Source organism: Entelurus aequoreus, linkage group LG15, assembly GCF_033978785.1.
Source record: "Entelurus aequoreus isolate RoL-2023_Sb linkage group LG15, RoL_Eaeq_v1.1, whole genome shotgun sequence".
Classification (NCBI taxonomy): domain Eukaryota; kingdom Metazoa; phylum Chordata; class Actinopteri; order Syngnathiformes; family Syngnathidae; genus Entelurus; species Entelurus aequoreus.
Genome location: NC_084745.1, coordinates 38669776 through 38688453, shown reverse-complemented (window position 1 = coordinate 38688453; position 18678 = coordinate 38669776). Strand labels below are relative to the sequence as shown.

Sequence of the window (18678 nt, the reverse complement as noted above, 5' to 3'; positions counted from 1 at the left end):
GGAAGGCAAAGCTCTCAATTTACCGGTCGATCTACGTTCCCATCCTCACCTATGGTCATGAGCTTTGGGTTATGACCGAAAGGACAAAATCACGGGTACAAGCGGCCGAAATGAGCTTCCGTCACCGTGAGGCGGGGCTCTCCCTTAGAGATAGGGTGAGAAGCTCTGTCATCCGGGAGGATGCTCCTCCACATCGAGAGGAGCCAGATGAGGTGGTTCGGGCATCTGGTCAGGATGCCACCCGAACGCCTTCCTAGGGAGGTGTTTCGGGCACATCCGACCGGTAGGAGGCCACGGGGAAGACCCAGAACACGTTGGGAAGACTATCTCTCCCGGCTGGCCTGGGAACGCCTCGGGATCCCCCGGGAGGAGCTGGACGAAGTGGCTGGGGAAAGGGAAGTCTGGGCTTCCCTGCTTAGGCTGCTGCCCCCGCGACCCGACCTCGGATAAGCGGAAGAAGATGGATGGATGGATGGATGGATACATCTATTATATAGCAACACTATTTTTGTATACTTGTAGGACAAAAAGTGCATATACATTACATCTTATGGCCATCTTGCACGTTTTTCACATTTATTTTTATTTATTTTTGTTCAGCCCGATGGAGGAAACGCGACCAATGTCATTACATGATCACTTACGTGAATACAAAAATACTTCTGACAACTAAGTTACTGCTAAAATCTGGACTTTTAATTACAGCAAGTGATAAAAAGTCCATTGTTCTAGGTTTTACCGTTAACACGAGTGTGAGTGGCTGCAAGGCGCCGACTCGTAGGGAATATAAGGAAAGGCGAGGAGGAGTTACAAACAAATCATTTTACACGTTCAAATTGCTGAACAGACAGACAACTCTTACACAGGAGTCATTTACACACAGACAACTCATAATACGGACAGACAACTTAAAACACACACACGGATCTATATACACACACACAGATTGATATACAGACACACATTATTACACCCACACGTGATTTGGATTACACTCGCACAGATTGAGATACACTTTTGCAAATAATTTTGCTACAATAACACTTCCATATTTAACAGTTCGGATTTGGCCGCTAGTCAAATAACCTAGTAGTATTGTATTGCACATGAACACACGTTTGTACCTTAAAAAGCCCTGGATCGCCTTCGTGTCGTTCATGGTATCCTTATGCTTATCATCTATAAATATCATGGTGCTGAGCTAGCTAGTCACTGATTCTGTAAACTATCTGCATTCTTTACATTCAACATACAGAGCTAGCCAACGCAGCATTTTTGGGGGTTGTCTTCATTGACGCATCGATCGCAACCTTAACACATTTAGTAGTATTTATTCATTCTTATAGAACTTTGTTATATTTACAGTATATTGCCTCTTTTCATTTTAAATCCACAAAATTACAAAGCAAGATTTTAAAACTTCAGTCAGCATTTCCAAATGTCTCCCGCAGAATCCAAAAGAGTTGGCAGCTCCGAAAACTAATATACCAGTAGGAATTAAAAATAAACATGACGTGGAATTTGGCTATTGGAAGAAGCAATTATTCAAACAAGAAATAAACAGCAGGTCACCTTGGTCGGTCAGACTTAACGCTGAAGTGTCCTTTCCTCTGTCGTCCTTCAAAACAATCTCATACACGCCAGCATCCTTCTTCGAAATCTGTCAGACAACCGTCACAATGTTTCTTGTTATAAACGCAGATGATAAATGATGCTATCAATATTAATTTGCTTTGTATTCAGGAGGGCAGATTAATTTTCTTGAAACACGTTGGACACATGGCAAAAGAGCCATCAAACAAGTAAATATAGATTTCAACACTGAATTGAAACGTTTGTTATATTCGCAGCATGTTTCCATGACGACAACACAAGCACAAGTAAGATATTTAAAATCTTGAATCCATACCTGAGCTATTTCCAGTTTCAGCACTCCTTCTGTAAAGCCCAGATTTTCATCCGCCTTAATCTCGCGGCCGTCTTTATACCAGAGAGCTGAGGTGTCCTTTTTTATGTTTCCCACCTTGAATGCAGCACAGTAGACTGTAGGATTATTACAACAGAATGTGTTTAAAGGCCTACTGAAACCCACTACTACCGACCACGCAGTCTGATAGTTTATATATCAATGATGAAATCTTAACATTGCAACACATGCCAATACGGCCGGGTTAATTTATAAAGTGCAATTTTAAATTTCCCGCCACACTTCCGGTTGAAAACGTCTGGATATGATGACGTATGTGAGTGACGTAAACGGTTGATACGGAAGTATTGGTACCCCATTGAATACAATACAAAAAAGCTCTGTTTTCATTTCAAAATTCCACAGTATTCTGGACATCTGTGTTGGTGAATCTTTTGCAATTTGTTTAATGAACAATGGAGAATGCAAAGAAGAAAGTTGTAGGTGGGATCGGTGTATTAGCAGCGGACTATAGCAACACAGCCAGGAGGACATAGACGGATAGCAGACGCGCTAGCCGCCGAACTCACCTTAACTTCCTCCGTCTCGCCGACCACATCTGTGATCGGGTGAAGTCCTTCGTCGCACCGTCGATCGCTGGAACGCAGGTGAGCGCGGGTGTTGATGAGCAGATGAGGGCTGGCTGGCGTAGGTGGATAGCTAATGTTTTTAGCATAGCTCTGTGAGGTCCGGTTGCTAAGTTAGCTTCAATGGCGTCGTTAGCAACAGCATTGTTAACCTTCGCCAGGCTGGAAAGCATTAACCGTGTATTTACATGTCCATGGTTTAATAGTATTGTTGATTTTCTGTCTATCCTTCCAGTCAGGGATTTATTTATTTTGTTTCTATATGCAGTTAAGCACGATGCTATCACGTTAGCTCCATAGCTAAAGTGTTTCGTCGATGTATTGTCGTGGAGATAAAAGTCACTGTGAATGTCCATTTCGCGTTCTCGACTCTCATTTTCAAGAGGATACAGTATCCGAGGTGGTTTAAAATACAAATCCGTGATCCACAATTGAAAAAGGAGAGAGTGTGGAATCCAATGAGCCAGCTTGTACCTAAGTTACGGTCAGGGCGAAAAAAGACATGTCTTGCACTGCATTCTAGTCCTTCACTCTAACGTTCCTCATCCACAAATCTTTCATCCTCGCTCAAATTAATGGGGTAATCGTCGCTTTCTCGGTCCGAATCGCTCTATCTGCATTGAAAACAATAGGAAAATGTGAGGAGCCTTTCAACTGACTACGTCACGCTACTTCCGGTAGGGGCAAGTCTTTTTTTCATCAGATACCAAACGTTGCGATCTTTATCGTCGTTGTTCTCTACTAAATCCTTTCAGCAAAAATATGGCAATATCGCGAAATGATCAAGTATGACACATAGAATGGATCTGCTATCCCCATTTAAATAAAAACATTTCATTTCAGTAGGCCTTTAAAGAATCTGAATGAAGCTAAGTCTTACCTTGCACTTTAGTACAACACAACATTCTGGTGTCACCTCGTAACCCAAATATTCAATAAAGTGAGGACCTGGAACCAACATGGTGGTCAAAAAGGTAAACGAAACTCATGGAGATTTCAGTGCAACAGTCGAGATAAACACCTTGTTTTCTGAACCATTCTTTCCTCTGGAACTCAGATTCCTTCTGCAGATCCTTGAACACTGGAATCCAAAACACATATTGTTTGCCACCAGTAGTAGATCTCCAAAATTCTAACCTCCAATCGCTAACAAGATCTAATTCGAAGTCGGTCTGACTGGACCTACCATCTCCTATCAGTACCAGGCTGGACTGGTTGGTTGCTTTCCCATCTTGCATCTGAAAGGTGAAGGTTCCTTCATCTGCTGGTGTCAGAGACTCCATGATCATTTCAATCACACCGGTGTTCTTGTCAAAGTTCATCTTGTATTTCTGCCAGATGCCAACAGAAGGGAACATGAAGATGTGATAAGAATGAAAAGTGGTGTTTGTCGCTGGCTGACCTCGCCCTGAGACACAACATTGTCGTTGAAAATGTAATCAACTTTGGCGTTGGCCGATATCTTGTCAGCCTGCAGCCAAAAGCGAACTTTGCCCTTTTCCAGCATCTCCACTGCCAGATCTGACTTGAGGGGAATAGCTAAAAGATGAGAGAAAGAATAACTTAAAACAGTTTTATAATGTTTAATGACGAGATTTCATGGTTTACAAACGTGCTCCCATAAGTGAATGAAAAACTTAATTTTGCTTTTCTAAAGAAGAAATTATATGAACTTTGATATGAACAAAATGAACTTTTGAAGCGAAGTGTGGTTGTACTCGTGCGATGACAACAAAGGCCTTCCTTCCTTCCTTTCTGCCTTCCTTCTTCATGCTTGAGTTGCTATGTTGCAGTGTGCTAATCGACTGCTGTTCTCTTAGAAGCCAGTAAGGGCAATAATTATCAATCAGTCAATCAAAGTGTAATAGTATAGCTCTTAATCACAAGTGCCTCAAAGGGCTGCAATAATGATGTGATACATGTAGTGTACATTTGCTGGTATGATCTGTTTCTGGTTGTCTTGTGTTCTGTTCCCCAAGTGTTTCTTTGTGTCCTGAGTTGCACCGGTGTCTTGCTTTGACCTTTGTTTTTTTCAATCACCTTCCTCTTGTGTCTAGTTCAGGTGTATTTATTTGTCTAGTCTGTGTATCTAGTTCTCAGTTAACTGTCTAGTCTTTGCCTGGTCATCATATGTCCTGTGTAGTGACTTCCTCTCCAAACCAGTGTTAGCATTATTGCTCATAGCTTTTCATTTTGTTTTGTGTACTTTTGTCAGTGAGACGTTCAACTTTATGTTTTGTATAGGTTGATTGGCAACACTAAATTGGCCCTAGTGTGTGAATGTGAGTGTAAATGTTGTCTGTCTATCTGTATTGTCTATCTGCGATGATGTGGCGACTTTTCTAGGGTGTACCCTGCCTTTCGCCCGACTGCAGCTGTCTCCAGCCCACCCCCGCCACCCCGAGAGGGTTGGGCAGTAGGAAATGGATGGATGGATGGATTTTGGGATCGAGAGTTACTAAAGATGAATGCATGGCTGAGTACATAGCATCCAGCTGAAGAAACACTATCTGAGGAGCCGTCTACATCAGGACGTCATACCAGTGGTGGGCCGTCAGGGCCATCAAGGCCTTCTCTGCTGGCCTAACATAACCAGAAATCATGATCAGAATTAAAAACAAAAGTATTTTTTTATTTACTTTCCCTAAATATCAAAAAGTATTCATATTATCTTCATGTCATATTATGCTCCTTCCAGTGCTGTTGTTTTTAGGTTAGAGTTTTTATATAATCAGAATTCAGCTAGCTTATGTTGCCATGCTGTACGAAATCTGCCCGGGCCTTCAGAATCAACAAGGTGGGAGTCTGTGCACTGTAAGTGAACGGGCACATACAGTTGATAGATAATTGCGATAGCCAATCAGATCACGAGTTGTTGTCAGTAAGGCCTTCTAGCTGGCCTCACGTTGAACGTGACATTTACGCGTCCTGTGATTGGATACTCACTGGTTTGAGCCGCGGCGGTGCTATGCAGATCAGCAGAGCCACACCCGGGACCGTTAGCAGATTAATTTTCTAAATTATTCCGCCATCACATCTTCTCTGCTGGCCGCACATAAATAATGATCATAAATTAATCAAAGTTAATTTTATTTTTCATTTACTTTCCATAGATATATAAAAGTATATTATTTTCATGTCAGGCTGGCTTGTTGCCAGAGCTTTATGAATTTGGCCGCAGCCTTCTGAATCAACATAGTGTAAACGAACAGAACACATACAGTTGATAGACAGTTGCGATTGCCAATCAGATCACAAGTTGTTGACAGTAGCCTATCTAGGTAGCCTGACATTAATGAGACTGTGATTGGATACTCACGTGTCACTCCAAAGTGAGTATCCAATTACAAGTTGCAATTTACTGAAGCAGGAAGTGTGTCATCGTAGCCATACCTGGCTAGCAGAGAAATCACATATACTCACTTTTTGAACCCACAAAGAAGTTGAACATAACGTTGATTAGTTGGCAGATATATATTTGCAAGGCCATTTTCAAGAAGGATATTTCAAGAGAAACTACATCTTGTGAGACGACGTCAGCAAACCCCAGAATCTAGCTCAGCTGTCCTGGCGATGAAATAGGGAAATGCCCGCCACTTCCACTCAAATCAACCGACTACGAGCGATTCCACTGGCTTATACGGCGTTGAATGGGTGCTACAAATTGTGAGTTCAAATATTAAATTTCTCTATTTTTCACGTTTTGGATGTTTTGTTTACAATTTTAATTTTTTTGGAATTTTTTTTAATTTTTATTATTATTATTTTTTAATTTTAATTTTGACAGTACCACATAAGATGTGTTTTAATTGCTGATGCGAGTTTATTTTTAAATGCGCCAGAAAATAGCCCGTTTTGTACACTGTTGAGGTGACTCAATTCTCAGTAGTGTATAAATGTGTTTCTGTATAATATGTATCCAACAATGGTCATGTGGTGCGTAAATTATGGTATTTTGAGAGGTAATCATTGAAGTCGGACATCACTGAAGGCCTATGTGGAAAACACACGACCCGCCACTGGGTCATACAAAGGTTTTAACGCGTTCTGTGTACAGCATGAGTAAATTAAGTGTTGATTGGGTAGAAGTTCTGACTTCTTCCAAAGTTTCTGTAAAACTGGACTTAATTATCACAATCTAGGATTAGAATTGGTTGGAAACCTGAGGACCGCCTGAACACCTAAAAACAGCAGAGATGTTTTGTGGACTTACTTGGGAACTTGTGATCATGGCTGATCTCCAGCAGTCTCTTCAACTCTGAAAATGAAAGACAGATTTTTGGAACATGTTTCATAACTTTGTCTTTAACATTGACCAGTTTTAACATCTTCAGAGGTTATGAATGTTGACAGCACAGTTTTGAAGAATGCTGTTTTTTAAAAGAGACGTTCTTTACTTTAAAACTCACCTTCCTCTGAGATAGTGTAGCTGGATGACGCACCGTCAGTGTTACTGACAAGACATGAATAAATGCCAATGTCTTCCTCTCCGGGACATCTGAAAGTCACCTTTGACCTGAAATAATTTCATCAATGAGTGATTAAGCACAAAGTGTCCTTCAAATATCATCTCACTTGTTTCCTTTGGTCTCCACAGTCATGCGTGAATAGTCAGGGATATCCTCATAATTTTTAGACCACAAGAATTTTGAGTCAGGGGTCATGTTGCTGCATTCAAAGTTTAGGGAGATGTTGCCATCATCATCAACATCCACAACTATTTCCTTGGTGCCTGGAAGCCACAGGAAGGCAACAAATATAGACATTATTCACTACAACATTGAGATTTTCCACTAGAAAGATTGGATTTATTTTTTTTTTTACCAGAAATATTAAGATTTTTCCTTAGAAATATTGAGATTATTTATTAGACATATTGATTTTATTCACTAAAAATATTGAAATTATTCACTAAAAATATTGAGATTATTCACAGGAAATATTGAGATTTTTTTCACTTGGAATATTTAGATTATTCACTAGAAATATTGGGGTCATTCACTAGGACTATTAAAATTATTCACTACAAATACATGATTATCTGCTAGGAATATTAAGATTTTTTTACTAAAAATATGATTATTACCTTGAAATATTTAGATTTTTCACGAGGAATATTGTGATTATTCACTTTAAATATTGAGATTATGCGCTATAAATATTGGGATTATTTACCAGATCTATTGACATTATTCACTACAAATATTGACATTATTCACTGCTAATATTGAGATTTTTCACTGGGATTATTGAGAATATTCACTAGAAATATATATATATTCCCTAGGACTATTGCGATTATTCACTAGAAATATCGAGATTATTCACTAGAAATATTGAGCATTTTTAGTAGTTTATCAACTGTCCATATACCTCCTACCTGGCTTGGTCAGAGCTTGGACCCTCTCTGAGATGTCAGAAGTCTTTCCTACACCAGCTTGGTTCTGTGCTCGCACACGAAAAATGTACGTCTCTCCCTCCTTCAGATTATTGACCTGCAGCACAACAAGAAGAATAAGCATCTTTTTAAAAATGTGACCATCTTCACAGTGACCTTGAAAAAGGTGTTCTCTGTAGCCTTGGTGTTGATTCCTCTCCAAGCTTCCTCTGGAGCTTCAGCTTCCTTTATATCGACGTAAAAGCCATTGACCGGATCTCGACCTTGATAAACGGGTGGTTTCCATAGCAAAGTCATGGAGTCACGTCGCACCTCTCTGAGTTCTAGATCATGAGGAGGTCCTAGCATGAAAAAACAGACAAAATATTAGAATACTGAAATTCCAGATCATGTTTTAAAGGCTGAAGGTTGAAATAAATCCCCTGAGAGCTGCTAAAAGTGCACCTGGAACAGCAATAGTCCACTCCTCACACAGGAACGTGTCGCTGGGAAGTGACGGGATGCCAACACCTGCAATATTGGCTGCTCGAACCTGAAACTGATACTTTCTGTTCTCCTTCAGGTCCGTCACCTACAGACATGAGAATAATCTTAGCTTCTGTGAACATCAGGCTGGGAAAAACGAGGAAGACTCACTCTGTAGGCCCTTTCGCTGATTGCCCTAATATTAGCCTCATGCCACTTGCCCGGCACTCCGTCGATGACTTCGCGGTAATCCACAAAGTATCCACTGATGTCAGCCCCGCCCACGAAGGCCGGCTGTTTCCAAGCGAGCACCATTGAGTCACGTACACACTCCAGTACACTGATGCCAAAAGGTGGAGCAGGGGACGCTGAGATGACAGACAACTCCAATGAACCCTGAATACATGGCTAACTAAAGCTCAACCTAAAAGGGACACATTTCATTCTTAAACGTGACTGAAGTGAATTTCAAAACTATGTTGTAAAGGCTGCAAGTATTTAAAATCATTGTTTACCACAATATGTAACTATAGAAAGAAGTTGTGTTCTTATTAAACACATATTTGAATAGCTTTTGAAGAAATAAATTGAGTTGGTAAGCATTATGCTAAAATATGCGTGGCTAAACTAAACGTTCTGTCCTGACAAAGAACAACACATTTATTTGGTAAATCAACATTTCAAAACTAACTTCTGATGGACAGAAGCAGACTAAACGTTTTCTATTGTTGATAGTCTTTATGCTAAATTTATAATATTAGAATGTTTACCTAAATATTTCATTTTTTTCTCGTCAATTTCAGTAATCCATTTAATTGAAATCTATTCATAATTTCTCTAATTCAGACAGCCAAAACAACATTGGTAATTGCTTAGATGCCAGGTCAGGGAAATTGATAATACTGTGCTGTTAGTTAAAGTTAGATTTGTACAAAAAGATTAGAGTTTGATGCGCTAGTTGCACAAAGCTTCATTCTTGGTTGGTGATAATCTGACATCTTTGTGGTGGTTTGTCAAGTTTTCAAGCTCACCTGAAGGTTGTGGAAAGATGGTGTTCTGAGGAGCTATGCAGACCCTGCATCGGTTTATATATACTGATATATTGATATATATAAATAACAGTAAATATATATAATAATATAATATAAGAATTGATAGCACATTTTTAATAATATGATATAAGAAATAATAGTACATACATATATGGTGTAGAACACATTAAAGCCTTCTACAGAAAGCTAGGAGTATCCAACGATGATTTCAAATTAGAAATGGTCACAGCTGATGAGGTGTTTAAAAAATTGAGCGCGCTCCACCCTAACAAGGCCACCGGCCTTGATAATATTCCCTCCAGATTCCTCAGGGACTCTGCCTCCATCATTGCCCCGATCATCACGCACATAATAAACCTATCAATTACACAAGGCCAAGTACCAAAAGATTTTAAGATAGCAAGAGTAACTCCCCTGTTTAAAAAAGGAAGCAAATTGGAACCTGGCAACTACCGACCTGTTTCTATTCTCAGCTCCATTTCGAAAGTAATGGAGAAAATAGTTTATGAACAGGTCGATAGTTACCTTGCCACTAATAAACTCATGTACAAATTCCAATCCGGCTTCAGAACTAACCACTCCACTGACACATGCCTTCTCTATCTGACCGACCACATCAAACATGAGGTGGACGCGGGCAAATACTGCGGCATGGTCATGCTGGACCTTCAGAAGGCCTTTGACATCTTTAACCACGCTATACTGTTGGATAAGCTCAGAGCAATCGGATTTAACAAAACCTCTTGGAGCTGGATGCAGTCTTACTTGGAGGGGAGGGAGCAGGTGGTAGAGGTGAACGGCACCATGACCCCCCCCCCTCTCGGTGAGCTGTGGAGTCCCCCAAGGCAGTATATTGGGACCTTTACTGTTCCTAATATACATAAACGACATATCATCGGCATGCGACTGTGAATTGTTTTTGTTTGCGGATGACTCTGCCTTGCTGGTATCAGACAAGGAAAAGTCACAGGTGGAGAAAATCCTCAGTGCTGAGCTCTGTAGAACTTGCACCTGGCTCGCTGACAACAAGCTATCCATACACTTGGGTAAAACAGAATCCATCCTGTTTGGGTCCCACATCAAACTTAAGAGAGTCAATGACTTCAACATAAAAGTAGGTGACAGTGTCATCACCAGGAAAGATGAGGTCACCTACCTAGGTTCCATTCTAGAGGCTAACCTTTCCTGTGACAAAATGGCAACCAAGGTAATCAAAAAGGTTAACCAACGAACGAGATTTCTCTACAGAATTTCCTCTCTGGTCAACAAAAGCACCTTGAGGATTCTGGCGGGAACTCTCGTTCAACCCTTTTTTGATTATGCATGCACCTCCTGGTACCCTAGCACCTCCAAAACCCTCAAATCTAAACTCCAAACATCTCAGAACAAGCTAGTCAGGTTACTTCTAGACCTCCACCCCGGATCCCACCTCACTCCTACCCACTTCTCTAAAGTGGGCTGGCTCAAGGTGGAGGACAGAGTTAAACAACTTGCACTGAGCCTAGTCTATAAAATCCGCTACACCTCCCTGATACCGAAGTACATGTCAAACTACTTCCTTAACGTAAATGACCGCCATAACCACAACACCAGGGGGTGCTTCACTAACCACGTTAAACCCAGATTCCGAACTAACAAAGGTCTTAACTCATTCTCTTTCTATGCCACATCAATGTGGAATGCGCTCCCAACAGGTATAAAAGAAAGGGCATCTCTATCCTCCTTCAAAACCGCAATAAAAGTTCACCTCCAGGCAGCTACAACCCTAAACTAACACCCTCCCCGGATTGCTAATAATCAAATGTAAACAATCAAATGCAGATACTTTTTCTTTTTCTTATGCTTTATGATCTCTCTCTCTCTCTCTCTCTCTATGTCCACTACTTGATGTCCATACCACCCCCCCCCCCATACCCCCCTCCCTCCCCTACACACCCCTGATTGTAAATAATGTAAATAATTCAATGTGATTATCTTGTGTGATGACTGTATTATGATGATAGTATATATGATAGTATATATCTGTATCATGAATCAATTTAAGTGGACCCCGACTTAAACAAGTTGAAAAACTTATTCGGGTGTTACCATTTAGTGGTCAATTGTACGGAATATGTACTTCACTGTGCAACCTACTAATAAAAGTCTCAATCAATCAATCAACATAATATCAAAAAAATGAACACATGAACAAGTAATGGTAAGGAAACTTGTTTTAAATGTTTTAACCGTCAAACTCTGCAATCCTTATAACGAAATCTTTCATAAAAATAGAATAGTTACAGTAAAGAAAACTTAAGTGGTCCTTTGCTTCAAATTTTACAGCTTGACTCTGTTGAGATTTTTTGTTTTCTTTTTCTTTTTTGAGGTAAATTCTGCGTATTGTTAGCCTAAATGAAGTCTTTTTTTATGTCTTTTATGTCTTACAGTACAGTAGTTTCTATTTTCATGTTGTAGTGATCACAATAGATAATAATAATACACTGTATTTTATTGCTGAAACTGTTCACAAAATCAGTGTACATTATTATTGTTTTTAATTTCTAGATTCCAAATCTCCCAATCATCCACCATTATCATTTATCAGTTGTAGTTCTTACGAATATATCATATTAAATACAAGTTTAAAAAGTCTCCTAAAGCTATGACTCTTTAGTGTAAACAAAAAATGTAAGAGTTACAATTTTTCAAAACAAAAATGCTTGTTAATTGAATGCAAAAATCCTTACACTTTTTGGTGCATACATCTTTGGACAATTTTGATCAGAATTTCAAGTCAAAGAATAATAATTTTGTGACTAAATGTACCAATCAGTGCTTTAAGTATAAAGGGCTGACTAAGCTACTTTTTTTAAACCTTTATTTTACATATATTTACAGAGGAATATAATTCAGCCGGACTTTAAAGCGGCAACCCCTCCTAGTTTGAAGATAAATGTGAAATGAAGGACGAGTAGAACGAAGGTAAATCACATCAAATATTCACAATTTACTTTGTTACATGCTCTAAAAATATTCAGTGACCTCCATTTGTGGAGTTGTTTGTCTCAACCTGACTGAACCGAATGCTAATGCTAATAGGCTAACGCTAAATCCGATGTGTTCATGTTGTCACACTGAGATAAACACTGACATTTTTTGAAATTTTTATAATGTTATTTACAGCAGAAATGGACCAAAAGGAATCACCTGAGCCTTATTAAATCCTCATTTACTGAGAGGACCACTTTCTGACTGTTGTACACTGTGGACAAAAGACTGATTTTTTATGTAAATTCCGGGACACCGTTTTTTTTAAAATCATATATTTTGTATATCATTGCTTTGAATTTTATTTACTTACACTTTAGTAACGAAAATATGACCTAATGTTGTCCGTTTATTTACATAGAATAATGTATACTGTACCACTTATCCATATGCTTGATTTATATAAACTACCCTGACGATCAGGTTGACCAAATTTTGGCAAAAACAAAATAGGCATGTGGTTATTTTAGCCCAGTTCCGAGTGAGAGGACGCACTCAAAGCTTGTATGTTGGATAAAAGGAATGTAAAGTTGACTATATGGGTGTTATTTTAGATGTAAGGAGCTCTAACAATGTAAACAATTGTATTTAGAAGGTTATAAACAGTTTTTTTAAGCACTGACTATGAAAATATTGGATTCATGAATAATAATTCCTACTTCGCCAAATCGTTTTTACCACAGTTGAACATGTAACCAGTTAGACATGAAAAACAAGATTACTGTATTAGTGTTTTGTTGTTTGATATGCATATTTTACATGACATCCAAACTTTTAATATGTGAAGTTTGTAATGTATTGGGTTGTGATATTTGTGTGAAGATGTGAAAAATCAACATATACATTCATGATTAGATTATTATGCAGGTATTATTGTAGCAAAAATGATTTGCAAACGTGTATCTCAATCTGTGTGTGTGTAATCCAATTCACGTGTCTGGTACTAATGTGTGTGTCTGTATCTCAATCTGTGTAGGTGGTAATCAGTGTGTGTTCTCATTCTAATTTGTCTGTCAGCAAAAAAAAAATCTGTCTATCTGTATTTCGATCTGTGTGTGTGTGTAAAAAAAATGTGTGTCCGTATTCAGAATTGTGTAAAGCAAGAACCCTCGATTGGTTGTCTTTCACACGTGATTTTTGCCGTGGAAGATGTGTGTGTGCGTATTCAGTCAGATGTGTGTGTGCGTATCCAGATGTGTGAGTGTGTGTATTACATTGTGTGTGTGTGAAACAGGAACACTCGATTGGCTGTCTTTTACATGTGACTTTTGCTACACTTCTGCCGTGGTAGATCTGTGTGTGCGTGCAGCGATTCGAACGTGTACAAAGTTTTGCCTGCAGCTTCAACTTTTCTTTACTTATACTTAACACGAGTCAGCACCCTGCAGTAGGGTTGTACGGCATACCGGTATTAGTATAGTACTGCGATACTTATGAATCATATTCGGTACTATACTGCCTCTGAAACGTACCGGTCCCCCGTAGTCGTCACGTTGTGTCATTGCTGGTTCACGAGCAGAGGAGCATGTTTGATAGCGCACAATCACGGAGTACTTACAAACAGAAAATGTGTGTAGACTGAAAAGGCTGAACGGAAGCATTTTGGCAAAAAAAACTAACGATCAAGGTGAAGCTATAACACTGAAACGCCCACCGGAAGAGGTGCTTTAACTAGTCGAGCCGCAGTCGGCAGTGTTTTAGCTACCGTAATTTCCGGACTATAAGCCGCACCTGACTATAAGCCGCACCAGCTAAATTTAGGGGAAAATACAGATTGCTCCATATATAAGCCGCACCCGACTATAAGCCGCAGGGTTTTGATGTGTAATTAGCGTAGTATATAGGGGTTCCTGCTACCACGGAGGGGATTGTTGGGACAGAGATGACTGTTTGGGAACGCAAAGCGTCCCATTTATTAACAATAAATCTTTCAATCATTCAATCAAACTTTCACATCTTTGACATGGCGAACAGCATTCGTGCAGAGTACAAATAATACAACGGTGCAAAGTAATACAAAGTGCTCGCATGTACGTTATCAAAATAACCAGCCTACCAGTACATGAAAAGTCAGTCTTTAATCATTGTGTTATCGTCTTCCTCCTGCGTACTAAAACCACCGAAATCCTCTTCGTCGGTGTCGGAGAAGAACAGGCCGTATATAAGCCGCACCCTTGTATAAGCCGCAGGGACCAGAACGAGGGGGAAAAGTAGCGCCTTATAGTCCGGAAATTACGGTACTTCTAAATCACTAATCCACGCCTCCATTGCGACAAATAAAGTGAGTTTCTTACAAGTATCATCCCTGCAGAACAAGGAATAGCTAAACATGCTTCACTACACACCGTAGCTCACCGGCGTCAAAATGTAAACAAATGTCATTGGGGGATCTACACCGAACATCCACTGTAATGATACCAAGTACAGGAGCGTATCTCGTCGATACTACTATGATTACGTCAATATTTTTTGGCATCACAACATCTTCTTTTGTGTTTTTTCAAATTTATATTATGTTTATATACATGAGGACTTTGAATATGACCAATGTATGATCCTGTAACGACTTGGTATCGGATTGATACCCAAATTTGTGGTATCATCCAAAACTAATGTAAAGCATCCAAACAACAGAAGAATAAATTATTATTACATTTTAACAGAAGTGTAGATAGAACATGTTAAAAGAGAAAGTAAGCAGATATTAACAGTAAATGAACAAGTAGATTAATAATTCATTTTCTACCACTTGTCCTTAATAATTTTGACACAATAATAGAGTGGACAATGACACAATATGTTACTGCATACGTCAGCAGACTAAATTAGGAGCCTTTGTTTGCGTACTTACTAATAAAAGACAAGTTGTCATGTATGTTCACTATTTTATTTAAGGACAAACTTGCAATAAGAAACATATGTTTAATGTACCGTAAGATTTTTTGTTAAAATAAAGCCAGTAATGCAAGTTTGTGTGGTCCTCTTTATTTAGAAAAGTATTGAAAAGTATCGAAACAATTTTGGTACCGGTACCAAAATATTGGTATCGGGACAACACTACCTTGCAGCCACTCGCACTCCTATTGGCATTGAAGCCAAGAATAATGGACTTTCCATCACTTGCTGTAAGTAAAAGTTCATGTTTTAGAAGTAACTTAGTAGTCACAAGTATTTTTGTTTTCAAAAAAGTTATCAATAATGTCACGACATAACGGCTGAAATGAGTTTCCTCCATCCTTGCCGTCCTTCAATTGACGCACACAAAGTAATACACACACAAACACAGATACGCACACATGATTGTATTACACGCACACAAATCTGAATACACACAGAAATATTCCACGGCAGGAAAGTAGCAAAAGTCACTTGTAAATAGACAGCCTATCGAGGGTTCTAGCTTTTGACACACACATCTTTTTTACACACACACACTCACACACACTCACTCACACACAGATCGAAATACGAACTGAGATTTTTTTTTTACCTATAGAGAAATCATCATACAGACACACAAATTAGTATACGGACACGTGAATTGGATTACACATGCACAGATTGAGATACGTGTTTGCAAATAATTTAGCTACAATAATACTTCCATAATTATTACTATTATTACAAGATTTAAACATGATCTCTGTGTTCTACGCATGTGGAATAGCAAAGGGATGCACAACTCGTCAGAACATCTGAGCTTGGCTGTCTGCTGTGACATTCAATCAGTTACTTACCTGTGAGGAGAGCGCCACCTACTGTTTATTTGATGTCACCTCGAGTACATGTATTAGGTTTAAAAATGTGTATGACAATGAAGTTTGTTTTTCTACCTCCGTCCTAAGGCAGTGCTCACCTGCTGACTCTGAGTGGGGCCCCTGAGTGTGCTCCTGGTTAGCAGAAGCATCTACTGACAACTCACATGTCTGCTCAGTCTCCGACCTCTCTGCTGTTTTCACAGCGTTATTGGAGCCTAATTGTGCTTCTGTGTCAGTAAGTGCTTCACAAAGTGAGCCCGGCGCAGACTGTGAGAGCTGATCGTTCACCACATTGTGGGCCTGAGACACACTTAATGCCCGCTGGTTGTTTGTCTCTGCGGGGTGTGAGGGGCCCGAGTTTACCACCTGGGCCTGCCCCTGCCCGTGCTCGGGGTCAGTCTGAGCTTTGCTCAATTGCATTGTGTCAGGGGAGAGCTGGACAGTGTCATGCGTGCCCATCCAGCGTGGCCTGTGCAGGGTTAGTTGGCCTGCTTTACCCCCCGGACCCGTCTCCGGCAACACACCATGAGGGATGCCGCCCCCTACAGGAGTTAGCAGAGAAAATCAAGAGAAGCTTTTTTTAGGACAAACAGATGCAAGTCACATAAGCAGAGTTTACAATTACTAAAACAATGGATCAATAAATAAGCAAAAAAAGATGTCTTCATCTGACTGGAAAGAAAAGATGAAGACAAGATGGCCAAAAGGTGACATCCGTGTGAGGACATGATGAGAACATGCAGCCAAACTTTAGTCACATTGCAAATGTATCGAATCAACGTTACCTCGTGCATAAATGGCATCAAATGTATGAAGATTGCTTTTTAAGACTGACTACAAAATAGATGAAATTGTTTAAAGTTAAGTACCAATGATCAGTGTTGGGACTAGTAACGCGTTAGTGTAACGCCGTTAGTTTCGGCGGTAACTAGTAATCTAACGCGTTATTTTTTATATTCAGTAACTCAGTTACCGTTACTGATGCGTTACTGCGTTATTTTACGTTACTTTTTATGTAGTATTGGCTTGAAGCAGAAGATCTGAGTGTGTTTTGTGGCAGCACTACGGTGTCGTTCTTCTGAATCTCTCGTGTCACACGGAGGAGCCGCCGCGCTGTGTGTGTGTCTGAGTGCGGGAAGAAGAGGGAGGGGAGGGGTGCGCGCAGCAGCATTGGTGAGGGAGGGGCGGAGACAGAGAGAGCGAGAGAGTTGTTAACACGCATGCGTCGCCAGGCTCAGCTTTTTACCGATAGATTTATCAGATTTAATTTTTTATTATCTATAGCAGGGGTGTCAAAAGTGTGCCCCTGCCATTTGCAGCCCACAGCTAATGTTTTAAAGGCCCACAGCACTTTCTAAAAATACTATTAAAATAAACAAAAACATAAGAAAAGTGAAATAAAAAAGCTTAAAGGTGAAATGTAATTTAGAAAACGTTGCAATGTTGACTAATAAAACAAAGCTGTTTTTTTTTTTTTCAAACTCATTGCTCAAAACATAATATTGAATCAAAATCAATGTTATTATGAATTATAGTACACAGACTCTGTCAATTCTCTTATATACTCTTTATTTCTAGACTTCTAGAGTGTTTGATTATCACATCGCTCTAAATGTATAAAAAATAAAATTCACAAACATAAAGAGGGATCCTAGTGGGCCAGGCCAATATTTCCTTATCTCTAAACTAAAACTGGGGAAATGTGTAGAGTGTTCTGGGCTTCAGACATTATTTTATTTCAGAATTCCTTGAGAGAAAAAATGCCTGGTTAGGCTTTGGTATGTAAAAATAAAGTTAAAGTACGTATTTCGTTTACAGCTATGTTGTTATTATGCTGTTTGTTACTTATGTATGTTATGTTGCAGCTATTTAAAATAGTTTTGTCAATTTGTTCTGGCCTGAAATAAGTTGGCCCTTTAAAACATATCTTTGTCTTTGTGTGTTGTATGTAGAGCACATTGCTTAGCAGAGTTCAGTGATGCAAATGCATGTCAAGTTGATCAACACATTGTATTATTCTCCAGTGCAATAACAGTACTGACATGAAGGCTAAAAGGGCATTAATGGGAGCTTTAAAAAAAGAAGTAACTAAATAGTTACTTTTCACAGTAACGCATTACTTTTTGGTGTAAGTAACTGAGTTAGTAACTGAGTTACTTTTGAAATAAAGTAACTAGTAACTGTAACTAGTTACTGGTTTTCAGTAACTAACCCAACACTGCCAATGATTGACAACACACACTAGGTGTGGTGAAATTTGTCCTCTGCATTTGACCCATCCCCTTGTTCACCCCCTGAAAGGTGAGGGGAGCAGTGGGCAGCAGCGGTGGCCGCGCCCGGGAATCATTTTTGGTGATTTAACCCCCAATTCCAACCCTTGATGCTGAGTTCCAAGCAGGGAGGTAATGTGTCCCATTTTTAT

The 18678-nt window shown here is 39.5% G+C and overlaps 1 protein-coding gene across 6 annotated transcripts in view; it reads right to left on the bottom strand.

The window, feature by feature from the left end:
* Nucleotides 1–18678, bottom strand: part of LOC133630133 (myomesin-1-like) — an 89451-nt gene that overhangs the window by 34740 nt on the left and 36033 nt on the right. For 4 of the 6 annotated variants that reach the window (XM_062021479.1, XM_062021477.1, XM_062021478.1 and 1 more), the window contains 14 exons: nucleotides 16355–16798; nucleotides 8588–8784; nucleotides 8396–8522; nucleotides 8108–8292; nucleotides 7934–8048; nucleotides 7129–7285; nucleotides 6963–7069; nucleotides 6767–6811; nucleotides 3956–4092; nucleotides 3740–3884; nucleotides 3575–3634; nucleotides 3434–3501; nucleotides 1910–2023; nucleotides 1573–1660 (listed from right to left, as the gene is read on the bottom strand). In XM_062021479.1, the coding sequence (XP_061877463.1) occupies nucleotides 1573–1660; nucleotides 1910–2023; nucleotides 3434–3501; nucleotides 3575–3634; nucleotides 3740–3884; nucleotides 3956–4092; nucleotides 6767–6811; nucleotides 6963–7069; nucleotides 7129–7285; nucleotides 7934–8048; nucleotides 8108–8292; nucleotides 8396–8522; nucleotides 8588–8784; nucleotides 16355–16798 (1989 nt within the window). The remainder of the gene's footprint in view (nucleotides 1–1572; nucleotides 1661–1909; nucleotides 2024–3433; nucleotides 3502–3574; nucleotides 3635–3739; nucleotides 3885–3955; nucleotides 4093–6766; nucleotides 6812–6962; nucleotides 7070–7128; nucleotides 7286–7933; nucleotides 8049–8107; nucleotides 8293–8395; nucleotides 8523–8587; nucleotides 8785–16354; nucleotides 16799–18678) is intronic. The other 2 variants (XM_062021481.1, XM_062021482.1) reach the window with 1 other exon arrangement.